The following is a 12,015-nucleotide window of genomic DNA, read 5'->3' on the forward strand; positions in this document are numbered from 1 at the left end:
ATTTACATATATATAAATAATAATAGTTCTGTGCCTGAAACCTGTTTGTCATTTTACATCCCACACAAAGTCTTACCATACAACAGCTTGTTCTATCAGACATCTTTATTTGCTGTATTGCCCAAGTGTACAAATACTGAATGTAGTTATAGAAATTCAAAATATATTGTAGTAGAAATCTGTCTGGGAAGTGGAATGTTAAAGATATTTGCTTTATAAAATTACTACACATATAAGTCACTCCCATTTGCAAGTTTTAAATATACCAGGGCTATGAAGAGACAGATAACTCTCTGAACCTGCAAAAAAAAAAAGGGAGTTCTCAGGAAACATTTTCTACTAGATGAAGTCAGTCAACAGCAAGTTGATTTCTTACATTTGACTCATTTTGAGTTATCAGCCAAGAGGATGTTAGCTACATCCAGACAATTCATACACAATTCAGCGCTCAGTTATACCAAGAAAGTCAATGTATCACTATCAACATATTTAAGTATTAGTCAAACAAAATCTCAGTGACAATATTTAAGCTAATGAAGTAAAGCCAATAAGTTGCCCCTGGCCATTGAGTGCAATTGATGCTTTTTTTTCACATTTCCAGAATAAGGCGCCTTAGTTCTTGAACAAGTCAATACAGCTTTGCAGGAGAGAGACATTGTTCTGGAAAGGAAAAGAATTAGTTTCAGATGAGTATGACTGATTATTTAAAACCTGCTTCCCACACAATGAAGTAGCTTCCAGACCACTAGGTCCATCCCAGGATTTCATAGCATGTGACAATACTAAAGAGCTGATACTGCAGAGACAAGCATTCAAGCAGTAAAACATCAAAACCAGATCACAGAGTCTGCAATCTGCCTCTTCCTGCAGGCCTGCAACCATGACTCAGTTTATGGTCAGGAAACAGGCAAAAGAGTATTAAGTTTCTTATGTGGGCCATGCTGAGCACTATTGTGAAGCCTTTATGTCACATTCAAGCTCAGCACTGAAGTAGCTACCTGTGATGAAGTCCAGCGCTCCCCGGGAGTAGGGAATTAGAATTTCCTTCTTCGAAAGAAGCTGAGGATGCACAGTTACTGCTTTCTGCATCTTCCTGCCTTGTTTCTATACTAAATTAACAGAACCTGTAACCAGTGTACACTTCCCTGGATTAAGGTGGCAGTACATGGTGTTGATCTCTGCAGCCTACTCCTAGCCTGCTCAGCAAGCCTTGGCAGAGGCTGCTACAAAGCCAGTGTCCCCCTTCACTGCCAAGCCAAGTGAGAAAGGTTGACAGCTAGATCACAGCTGCAGGATGTGCTCTCACAGCACTCAGGAACACTTGAAGCAGCAGCTGCCTCCAGATACAGGAGGAGTCAAGCCCTACAGATGAGGCTGCCTGATGGGAAGTGAGGTGAGCTGTTATTTACTACCTGAAAATTGAGATTTCTCACTTGCAGTGCAATAGGCTGGTGGTGTAGGAGTCACAGGCTGAATTTCTGCACAGGACAGACAAGACTGTCTTTGTATGTGCTATACCTACAGCTTTTCACTTCCACTCCTACTCTGTTTCAGCTCTCAGCTGAAGAGCCCAGCTGTTCTGTTTCACATTTCCTGGCTTTAAAGGGAACCCAGCAAATTCTCCAAGTTACATCATACTCACTTCTCTAAAGCTCTGCCTGTTAAATCCCAAAAAGAACACACCTTTGCATGTTTTATTTCCAGTTCTGCCATTTCAATTAGGTTTTTGCGGAATGCTGCTATTCTCTTCTGTTTGAAGCTCATCAGTTCTGTAGAGAAAAAAGATCAGACAGACATACAAAGCATGATTAAGTTTCAGTAATGCCCCTTATGTTTCATGAGTTCTGTTGTACAGTTCTAGTTACAGTATTTAACCACAAAGAGGTTCAGGAGTTAGCCTTTCTGTTAGTAGTCAGAGATGCATTTGTCATACAACACTGACATCTTGGTGGGGAAACAGCTGGTCTAAGACAGAGAGGTTTTGTAGGAAGACAACCAGAATAAAACAGAAGCAAGCCACACATTATGTGTTCTCACTGAGCATTTAACCAAGAACATTAAAGGAGTAGCATGTGTACCATGAAAGCATGTTTCCCGGTTTACACTGTCCAAAGGTATCTACTAAGAACTAGTGTTTGAAACTTCACAAGACACTCAGCTGTACTGGGACAGAGTAAAAGCCTGTTTGCACAGTTCTAATTGAGATAATCAGAAGCCTAAGTAGTCACCTTCAGGTGGAGGCTGAAAACAATGCTTCAGTCCATTCTCAAAAACATTTAGCTACATCAGGTTTACAGGCATCTATACTGCCCTTAGGACATCCAGATTACTTGCTTCAGAAGCCTTCAGTACTTGAAAGTCAGCTGGAGACATGGACTGTATTAAGATCCCCACTGAGCATAAATACCTTGTTTTGCAGATTCTGATATCTTTTCAAACTTCTGACAACAATCCTGTTGATGTGCCTCAGCCAGCCTGACGTCCTTGCTCTTTAGTCTGGCTTTATCTAGAGCTTTGTTTGAGTTTTCATAGTCGACAAGAGCCCTTGTACGCCTGTACAGAAGATCCTGAAAGTAGACAGCAATAGTGCTTCAAAGCTTTAGAGAACTACTTCCCAAACTGAGGTTCGACTATCTTAGCAGCAGGAGGTTTCACTTCATTCAGCACCAGATTCTCCTCATTCCAAGGAGAATTATAACCTGCTATGCTCTTAGCATAGCAGCAGAAGCCTTTCACCAGTGCAGTGTCAGTTTTCAGGACAGCCACTTATGCCTTAGCAAGAAGTAGTCTAAGGGCTACTGTAGGCCTCACTTCTTCCCCTGAAGTAGCCTTATCCTATAAGGTGGGCCTCTCCACTAAGAAGGAATAGTGCTTTCCCAGCTCCCTCAGTCTACTTCTATTAAGGGATGTGTCCCTATCATTTAATTCGGTGGAGATTTAACAGATTGACTATACTAACCTAGACATAAGAAGCAGCACAGCTGTCTGCACCAATTCCTTTCTAATCTAGAAAAACTGTTTGGAGATATTAAACTGCCCTTCTGTAAGTGGGCTGGACTGCAGCTAGCCAATATATAGTTTCTATACTCTGCTGTGGTTTAGGACTTCCAGGTTTCTTAGACAAAAGAAGGGTCCACCTTCCTGTCTTCTCAAAGCACAAAGAATACAAGTGAGTCATGATGCCCATAATAAAACTGAGCTTCAAAGAGAAAACTGTTCTCACCTTAGCAGCTTCTATATTGAGCATGTAGTATCTCAACAGTTCAGAGAGCTTTAAGTCTTCATCAGATGAAATTCTACTCTCTACCTTCTGCAGAAAAGACAACATAGTTGGTATGTAACAGGAAACAGCAACATCCACATTCAGAGATTGTTTTCTCCCCCCAAAACTTCTCTTACCCTGAGTTTCTCAAAGAGCTCAGCAACTTTCAACAAGTACCTACAAGAAAAAAGAGCATAAACAAGATTAAATACTTCTTAGTCTGATAAACACCAGAACCAACTGGCAGGAAACCTAGAAGCATATGGCTGGAGTTTACTTCTGCATACAGATCCCACCAAGGGCTTGACAAGAACTCAGGTCTAGGCAAAGACCTGGACAAAAGGTTCAGTGGAAGTAGTGCTGTACTCCAGCTTAACAGACTAGTACAGCTAAGCAGCTAGATACCATTTAAAGTAAACAACACTGACTTCTAGAGCATGAAGGTCTTGAAGAATTTCCCTGCTACTACACTCCAAGACGTATGAAATGTCTTGTTTATTCAGCTACATACTCCATTTTAGCCAGGCCTTGATAAATAGATAGCAAAGTTTAGGAAGGTAGAATAATTCACCTTAGAGAAGCTGACAATATTTCCATAGCTTAAAAAGCACCCTATTACTCTGGAACTTCAGAAGTCCAGAAGATAATACAGGCTTAGTGTAACCTGTGGTTGTCTTTAACAGCACATTAGAACAGATGCACAACTGCTTCCTCTCTTATTCTCTGGGAGTTTGTGACCTGAAAACAAAATATCAAGGAGACTTCTGTTTAGAAGGAGCTTGGATGACCAGCACAATTCAGCTCTAGGGCACAACTGGCAAGAAATCAGCTAGTTAAGAATCACCGGGAGCAGCAGAGAAAAGAAAGTTTCAATCCACTTGCTTGCAATTCAAGAAACTTAGACTAGCTATGACTCAATCCCCTGGATTTTGCAGAAGCAACTTGATATTCCCATCCTCAATATATGTTTATGTACAGTTAGAATTGCTTACTTTTTGATAACTGTAGGCTCTTCTAATGCCAGGCTGTTCAAGCAAGCTGAAGTATAAATATAGTCATCTGCAACATCTGCAAGAATAAGGCCAGGTTTTCAGACTGAAATCAGCAAGACTACAGGATCTGTAGAAAGGTCTTTGAAAATACTCACTTTTATGAGACCTTGTCATCTTATCTGCTTTTGCACATGCATCCTTGATTCTGTTGTAGTAGTTTACAAGAAAAGTCTTCTCTTGTTCAAAAAAGTCTTCTACTTCCTGAAAGAGAGAATAACCTCTTAAGTCAGTGACATTACTGCAGAGTACAAACACGTCCCTATTTTGGAAAGAGCCAAAGAAATAACCACAGCCACCTGAGCATCTCAGGTGAGACCTTAGAGCAGTCTTCCAGCCCCTGAAGGGACCAACAAGAAACCTGGAGAGGGGCTTCTGGCAAAGGCCTGTAAGGACAGGACAAGGGGGAATGACTTTAACCTGACAGAGGGGAGATTGAGATGAGACATTAAGAAGCAGTTCTTCCCTGTGAGGGTGCTGAGGCGCTGGCACAGGGTGCCCAGAGAAGCTGTGGCTGCCCCATCCCTGGCAGTGTTCAAGGCCAGGTTGGACACAGGGGCTTGGAGCAACCTGCTCTAGTGGAAGGTATGCCTGCCCATGGCAGGGGGTTGGAACTGGGTGAGCTTTAAGGTCCCTTCCAGCCCAAACCACTCTGGGATTCGTTATGCCCACAAACCTCTATTGAAGAACAGAGTTCAAGACAAGACCGTGAGCCAAGAGTTTGACAAACCAAGCTGCTTGGCAAGTTTCTTGACCACAGTGAAGATGGACTTAACACTCAAGTATTCACCATTACAGGATGTCTGAAGCAACCAGTAAGCTGGTATCAGACAGCCCTCAGGGCTACCAGCTGTTGGAATTTGTTTCCCAGGCCTGCTGCAACACAGTAGCTAAGCAGTTTACAAGCTTGCTTCACATCCACACCAAACATTACACATACTATCATGTTTCATGACATCCCAATTAGAACAGCAAGTGTATTAGAAAGAGCTACCATGGCAGCACAATAGAAAAGCTGAAGCTGGACCAGTTACAGGAGTCTTCGGTGTTTGATCTTGTCTAGTGCAAGCACAGACGCATAAATTATGTCTGTTCAGAGCTCCAGAGTAGACAAAAGCCACAAGTACATTTGCTGAACATGTAATTCCTTCCTCCTCAGCAGTATCAGGTGTTAAGGCAACTCTTCTGCATCCACCAGAAACTTTAAACATACACTTCAATTTTTAACAGCCTATAGCTTTAATGTCTTTATTTCTACAGAAGACAAAATTAAGCCATGTTACTCCACCCAACTTGGGACAGCAGTAACAAGGAAGGTTAGCATTAGTGATTCTCACATGCCTCAAACCTGAAGCAGACATAACTAACTTCCCTGGAGCAGGAAGCAAGAAACAATCAAGGTGAGGGTAAGTAAGAGGTAAACCAACCACCTTACCTTGACTCCAGAGAAGAGGACTTCATCAGCACTCTTTACCATGCTTTTCAAAAAGCCACCAAACATCTCTTTTGTGTTTTTCCTCCGAACACTCAGCTGCAACAGAGAGGCCAATGCAGCTTTAAAGTTATCCCAAGGGGAAAAAAAGTGAGTATTTTGACATTTGCAGTGTAGTAGCATCATTTACATCTAGCATATGACAGAGCAGGCTGATTTCCAAGCTCTCCATCACACTTGTATAAGATGTATGAAGAAATGGCTTGACTAATTGTTCAACTATTGTGTGCCACAGATTTTTTTTTTCCCATTCCCAGAAACAGCTTGGGTTTTCCTTACATATCTTGGATCAGCATCTATCACTCATCACTGAGTATGACAAAACAGATGCAGCAGTAACTTTAACAGACCTCCATTTTTCCATTTCAGGACCATGTAACACAGCACAGGTACACCTGAACCATACTTGTTCCTAAGAAGGCATACAAATTTGGCTTCCTAGCCAGCTTAGCTAGGATTAAGAAACATCATGAGATTTATAGCAGAAAGAGGTCTAAAGGTCAGGCTTTTCACCCTTTTATCTTGCAGAAGTACTGGCAATATCTGCTTGCTGATGCTGCACATGGATTTATATAACATTCCAACTATGCCAGAAAAAGGGACACCTCTAACATTGTGCCTCATTCAGAAAGGAAAAAGTTAAAAAAGAGCGCCTTACATCCTGGTCATACTCCAGGAAAACATGAAAATTGCGATCTTTGCTGAGCACAGGATGAGAAGAAATCCGCTGAAGGAAGATCTCATGTGATGATACAGTCTTCTTGAAGACAGCGAGGTATTCACTGAAAGGAAAGAACACACTGAGATCTTTTCTCTTGTACTGCCCTCTTCGATATACAAAGAATTGCTTTAAGTTTATTCAGTGAAAATATTCAACAGCATGCTTCTGAAATAGCTAGCTGGTGACAGAGAAGCTATTTTCAATCCCTTTAGCTAGGAAGTTTTCCAGCGTGAAAGAAACTTCTGGCAACTCCCCAGCTCCAGGACTTTAAAGACTATGCAGCATCAGACACCCTTCAAAACAGTCACACTCAAAATCAGTTATCACCAATTAAGTTGCTCTCCCAGGAGGCTTCTCGAAGCGCAGCTTTTGGCAGTGGACTCATTCTACTTACGCTTCTAGCTCTTGTTTCATTTTGGCAAACTCTTCTTTTGTCATGGACACTTCTCCTTCCCCTAGCTTCTGCATCTTCTCTCTGGGACCATCAAAGTCAGGCTTTGAAGGTGCTGGAGGTATCTAGCCAAGGAATTGGTTAGTGATAGATGCTAGCAAATAAAGTTTTCCAAAATTACCTCTAGCCTTCTCTGGAAGGAGGCCCTTTTGCCTGGTCATCACAAGCCAGCAAGGCTTTGCAACCAGGAATTCTAAGGCCATGTTGATGTCTGGGTGCCTGTTTGCTCCTCCCAGCTCTGTGCTACCCCTGCCCCAGGAGGGAAACCAACCAAGAGGAACAGCTTCTATATCCACCCTGTAGCCAGCCATCTCCTGTGGCCCACAGGGCCTCCTAAAGAATCATAATAAGACAGACAGACTGTATTTCACTGTGTCATCTTCAGGCACATATTAACACCACCATTGAGTCAAGGACTTCTAGAGCATCAAGCTTTTTTTGCTGCTCCAAGCTACAACATAAGAGCCGTAAGTTCATAAGTTAACACAAGAGACACAGCACTTAAGCTGGTTAGGAATTAAGGAAAGAGGAAGCATAGGGAATACCCAAGTTATGAAATGCTAGTAATATTGGTAAAGCAAACTTTATGCCCTTACTAATATGCACTTTAAATCACCAGTCTTTTGCTTGGAATTGCATTTTTTAGGAAGTACTTACGATGAGTCCTGCATACTCCTCAGTTTCAGTGAGCGTATCATGCAGCCACACAAAGTCTTCATGCTGCCTTGTAACTGAAAACTCAGGGTTTTGAAAAGCTGGCAGTGTAGTCTGGAAGAGAAGATATAGAAGCCCTACTGTTTTGTAAATTAGTGCTTTTAGAAACAGTTCTGTCCGTTTCCAAAAGGAAGCTATTTTGCCTAGTAAGAGCCTCGCCTACTCCCTTTTAGCTGAGCTGGCACTCATTTCAGAGCCATACTCCTAAGGAGACTATTTAAAGAAAAGACACTGTTGTGGAACAGCATTAATGCAGTTTATTTTCTGAAGTTTCACAGTAACTGGTTTCTCCATCCCTACCCCCCCCAGTTTCCTGGTGTCAGGCTAGGATTCCTTAGCAAAGCCAGTCTAGTGTACCAGCTACCTTGTCTCTATTTAGAAAGTGTTTACATCTTAAGAAAACTGAAGTTTCTGCATATATATACACCCTCAGGCCACCTTTAAGTGGAAAAATCCCCATCTAATTAGATTTCATTGCCAAGCCCACTTTTACAGGTATGTGTAAATACACACATTACTTGCATAATATTTATAAACACTTCTTTCTACCCCATGATCTTACCTTAGTATGCACAGTGAACTTCACTCTGTCTTTTTCACTTAAGGCATCAGGTATATCAATTTGGAGAGAAGGATCAACATTCAGGTCTACAGATACAGACCTCAGCTGCAACAGAATTCACAGTATAAGCCTCAGATCAAGCATCAAGTAGGTTTAGTGAAGCTAGACTGGTCATCAGCTATCAACAAGAACCACACTGCTGCCTTCAGGATCAGCACATATGGACAAGCACAACAGCCTTGACACTGCCTGCACATACTGTGACAAGCCTTCCCTTCCAAACACAGAGAAGGAACAAGGCTTGTTAGCTTAAAGCCTGAAGAACCAATAGAACCAATTCGCAGAATTCACACTAGAGGTGTTGGGAAATACTTGTCTTGAAAGAAGCATCTTCAAGTACTTCTCCAGCTTGTTTACTTGGAACACATCAAGCCAGAGCCTATTATGCCATTAAGCAACAATTCAAATGGTTCTCTCTTCATTACCCTGTGCCTCCACAATATGTGGCAGCACAGCTCCCACAAGCCTAGTCTTGTGATCCATTTCCCCACTCTTAGATAAGAGAGCTGCTTTAATCTAAGGCAAGAAGAATTAAGTGCTTTTACCTATTACAAGTAGCAAGCCCTAGGGCAAGAGCCTGATGTTTCCCCACCAGGCTCAGACTGATCACCGCTGCCATTCCTACCACTCAAAACTACTGCACATATTCCACTTGCTGTTCTGACAGCTGCAGAGGCTACACCTCCTCTGATCTTGGGGAAAAGTGGGGCACAGAACACCTTTAGGCTCCCATAAAGCCTAAGAGCCAACTGGTTGTCAGAAACAGGGTCAAAACCCAAGAACACTGTGGCACTATCACTATTCAGTCTTATTTTCAGGAGACCTGGCATCATATTATTCATTGTGGCTTCGATTCCCTGTATAACCTCAGGATCAAGCAAAAAATATTTAGGCATATCCAGCATCACTTAAGAAGAATGCATACATCCAGTTCTTACATCAAGCAGAATCATGTGTTTAGATACCAAGAAATAGACTTTCGCAAGCTATTAGACACTAGTGACTACGAGCTTCAGTCATCTGTAGTCCAGAAGCATGCAGGAACCTCAGCCTAGCACAGGAACCACCGTTAATGTGAAACGAAACCAGTTTCCTCAGAGACCCTCCCTTCAGTGCTGCAGCACTTACTCTCTGCAGAAGGGACAAGCTGCCAGAGATCAAGGTCACAACACAGGAAGTTTGCTGAAGAGTGACCATCAGAGCCAGGCTGAATCCCAAGGTTATCCTTTAGAGATAATTCTGAATGCCTTCCCAGGAAAGCAAGCAAGCGACTGATAGTATTTCACCACCCTGCAGCATACCAGTGCACAGGACCCACCAGCCAGGAGCTTGCCCCTACCACCTACTAAGCACAAGTTTCAGCACCAAAGCCCAAAAGCACGTGGTGCCGGAGAGCATCTGAGCAAGGCTGTCATGTCACAGATAGCTTTCCAGAAGCTTTTGAGAGGTTGCCCTTTATAAGGTGAAGCTTTGTTTCTAAAAGCTTTGGAAACTCCCCCTCCTTAGTCTGGTCATCTGTGTGCCACAGGTCAGATCTGGTGGAAAACAGTGTCTGGCTGCCTGCATTTGCCTTCAGCCAGCCTGCCCCAACTCCCACTACCACTGCTGGTTACTGCCATCATCTGTGATCAGGGTCTCACACCTAAGCAAGGGATAGCCAGTCACTGTACCCTCATCCTTTCAGCCATGCTAAAAAGAACTCCATCTCCTGCTTTAGCTATTAGCTAAAGTTAGGAGGTAGGTAAGAGTTACGTCTTTTTAAGCTCTAAGTACTCTCCACCAGCTGCCCCATCCCTGGCAGTGTTCAAGGCCAGGTCAGACACAGGGGCTTGGAGCAACCTGCTCTAGTGGAAGGTGTCCCTGCCTGTGGCAGGGGGTTGGAACTGGATGAGCTTTAAGGTCCCTTCGAACCCAAACCAGTCTGGGATTGTATGATTCTGTGACTGTGGAAAAAACCATGTACATAGCACACTGAGCTTCCCAAAAGGCTTTTATCCCATCCTGTGTATTGCTTTGGCAAAAAGCAAGGATGTTGAGCTTACAGAGCATGCCCTGGAACACAGTTCCTAGCAGTCCCAGCACTGCTCACATCCAAATGGACACAGTGGGACACCAAACACTACAGGGACTCCAACAGCAGTCACTTCTCTCCAGTAACCCCATAGGGCAGATTATCATTTTATCCTACAGGCATGCAATTCTGATACTTACAAGGAAGGCATAGACCAAACAGCCAAAATGTGCATGGTTCAGAGGTCACTGACACTGTTGAGGCAGAAGCTGCCCCAATTCAAGCACTAGAGGAGGGATAGGTAGAAGGCCACCATTCAAGCATTAGTTTCACTGGGAGCACAGCTTGCTGTGTGTTGCCAGCTAAACAAAAGGCAAGTCAGTCAGTGTTTCCCAGCCAGATAACACTAGCAGCCAAAGTGGTGAGATGCAGACCCCAGAGTTTTGCATCCTGCTTACTTATCTTTACTGTCCAAACAGGCTCAGCAGTGCTAACAATGTGAACTGCTGAGTCTGGAAAGTATGATAAGCCAAAGGAAACTGCTTCCTCTCAGTTAAACTAAGGAAAGGATTACACCAATCAGACAGTCCAGAATTTGTTAGCTTTCTTATTAAGTCTTATGGAAAAAGTAACCTATGTTTAGATGCTGTCTGCACCCCCCTCTACATCTAGTAATTGCCTACACAGGAGATGGGCTAGTATAGAGACAGGATGTTACTGCTTAGTCAGATTAAAGCAGCTCATGTGTGACAAGCATCTCTCTCCTCACACAAGCACTAAGAACTGCAGAGGCAATGAGCAACAACATGTAACCTCCAGCTTCAACAATCCCTAGGGATGCTGCGGCAAGAGAGCTTATTGCCCCAGCATGGCCTTACACAGAAACAACTGGGAGGCAGCAGCAGTGCTCAGCTGTGCACTCCAGAGCAGTTGTACTATGCATAGTGCCCAAATGTGAGAGCAGCCCAGAAACACAAGAGTGAACAGCACCCCTACATCCAGTGGTGTGTTTCAGCCCCTCAGGGCTAGCTGAAGCCACTTGCTAAAATTAAAAAATCTTGGTCCTCTATTACCTTAAACATCTGCTGTAAGTGTACATGACCCCTCATTGCTGAAGGCCACTGCAAGCTCAAACATTGAGCACGTAACTGTTTGAAGACAGTTATATACACAGGATTATCACCTCTGCACTTCAGGCCTCTGGATTTCAGTAAAGGACCTGGAGCCATCTGAAAGAGAGAATCAAAACCACTGGTCTGCACTATTCCTGTGAAGGTCACTGTGGACTCCTAACTCCAGGCCAGAGACCTTTAGGATTACCCAATCATGGCAGCAAGGCTCAGACTACAAAGAGAGCATTCACACTGTCTGACTTCAGGAGGATGGAGTCCTTTCTTTCTCTACAAGAAAGTGCTGGAGCAGCATTTCTCCACTGAATTGGAATCAAGAAGTATCCCTCACACTCCATCTTGTTACCATAACTCTATAAGGTACTAACCCACCAAGCACCTAAAGCAGATGTTCCACACCAACACTCAGTCAACACAAGCACCTGCTCCTGTAGCATTAGCAGCTCATCATTCAGGACCTTTCATTCCATCATCTCTCTTACACCCATCCTACAAGCACAAATGAAGACCAACTTGCTTATGATCACATGGAGGCTGTGCAGAGCAAAGGAATTAAGCTTTCA

General features: G+C 43.3%; 1 protein-coding gene across 1 annotated transcript; it reads right to left on the bottom strand.

The window, feature by feature from the left end:
- Window positions 1-95: 95 nt before the first annotated feature.
- On the bottom strand, window positions 96-8,358 carry SNX5 (sorting nexin 5). Its single transcript, XM_010013639.1, has 12 exons — window positions 8,252-8,358; window positions 7,633-7,743; window positions 6,919-7,030; window positions 6,462-6,585; window positions 5,747-5,842; window positions 4,410-4,515; window positions 4,255-4,330; window positions 3,400-3,439; window positions 3,224-3,310; window positions 2,408-2,567; window positions 1,684-1,769; window positions 96-660 (listed from the first exon to the last, which is right to left on the bottom strand). Exons 3-12 carry the CDS (start codon window positions 6,990-6,992, stop codon window positions 613-615), a joined length of 897 nt encoding a protein of 298 aa, XP_010011941.1. The 5' UTR covers window positions 6,993-7,030; window positions 7,633-7,743; window positions 8,252-8,358; the 3' UTR covers window positions 96-612.
- Window positions 8,359-12,015: the final 3,657 nt, after the last annotated feature.

This window comes from Nestor notabilis, unplaced genomic scaffold (genome assembly GCF_000696875.1).
Source record: "Nestor notabilis isolate BGI_N333 unplaced genomic scaffold, ASM69687v1 scaffold32540, whole genome shotgun sequence".
NCBI classification, from domain to species: Eukaryota; Metazoa; Chordata; class Aves; order Psittaciformes; family Psittacidae; genus Nestor; species Nestor notabilis.

What these genes read in the sequence shown, in the direction of transcription:
- SNX5 (XM_010013639.1), bottom strand. Translation starts at nt 6,992, where the DNA reads ATGCAGAAGCTAGGGGAAGGAGAAGTGTCCATGACAAAAGAAGAGTTT. An exon ending in GATGACAAGGTCTCATAAAA is followed by an intron (nt 4,331 to 4,409) that starts GTGAGTATTTTC and finishes TTATTCTTGCAG; the next exon opens with ATGTTGCAGATGACTATATT. An exon ending in ATCAGAATCTGCAAAACAAG is followed by an intron (nt 1,770 to 2,407) that starts GTATTTATGCTC and finishes TTTTCTCTACAG; the next exon opens with AACTGATGAGCTTCAAACAG.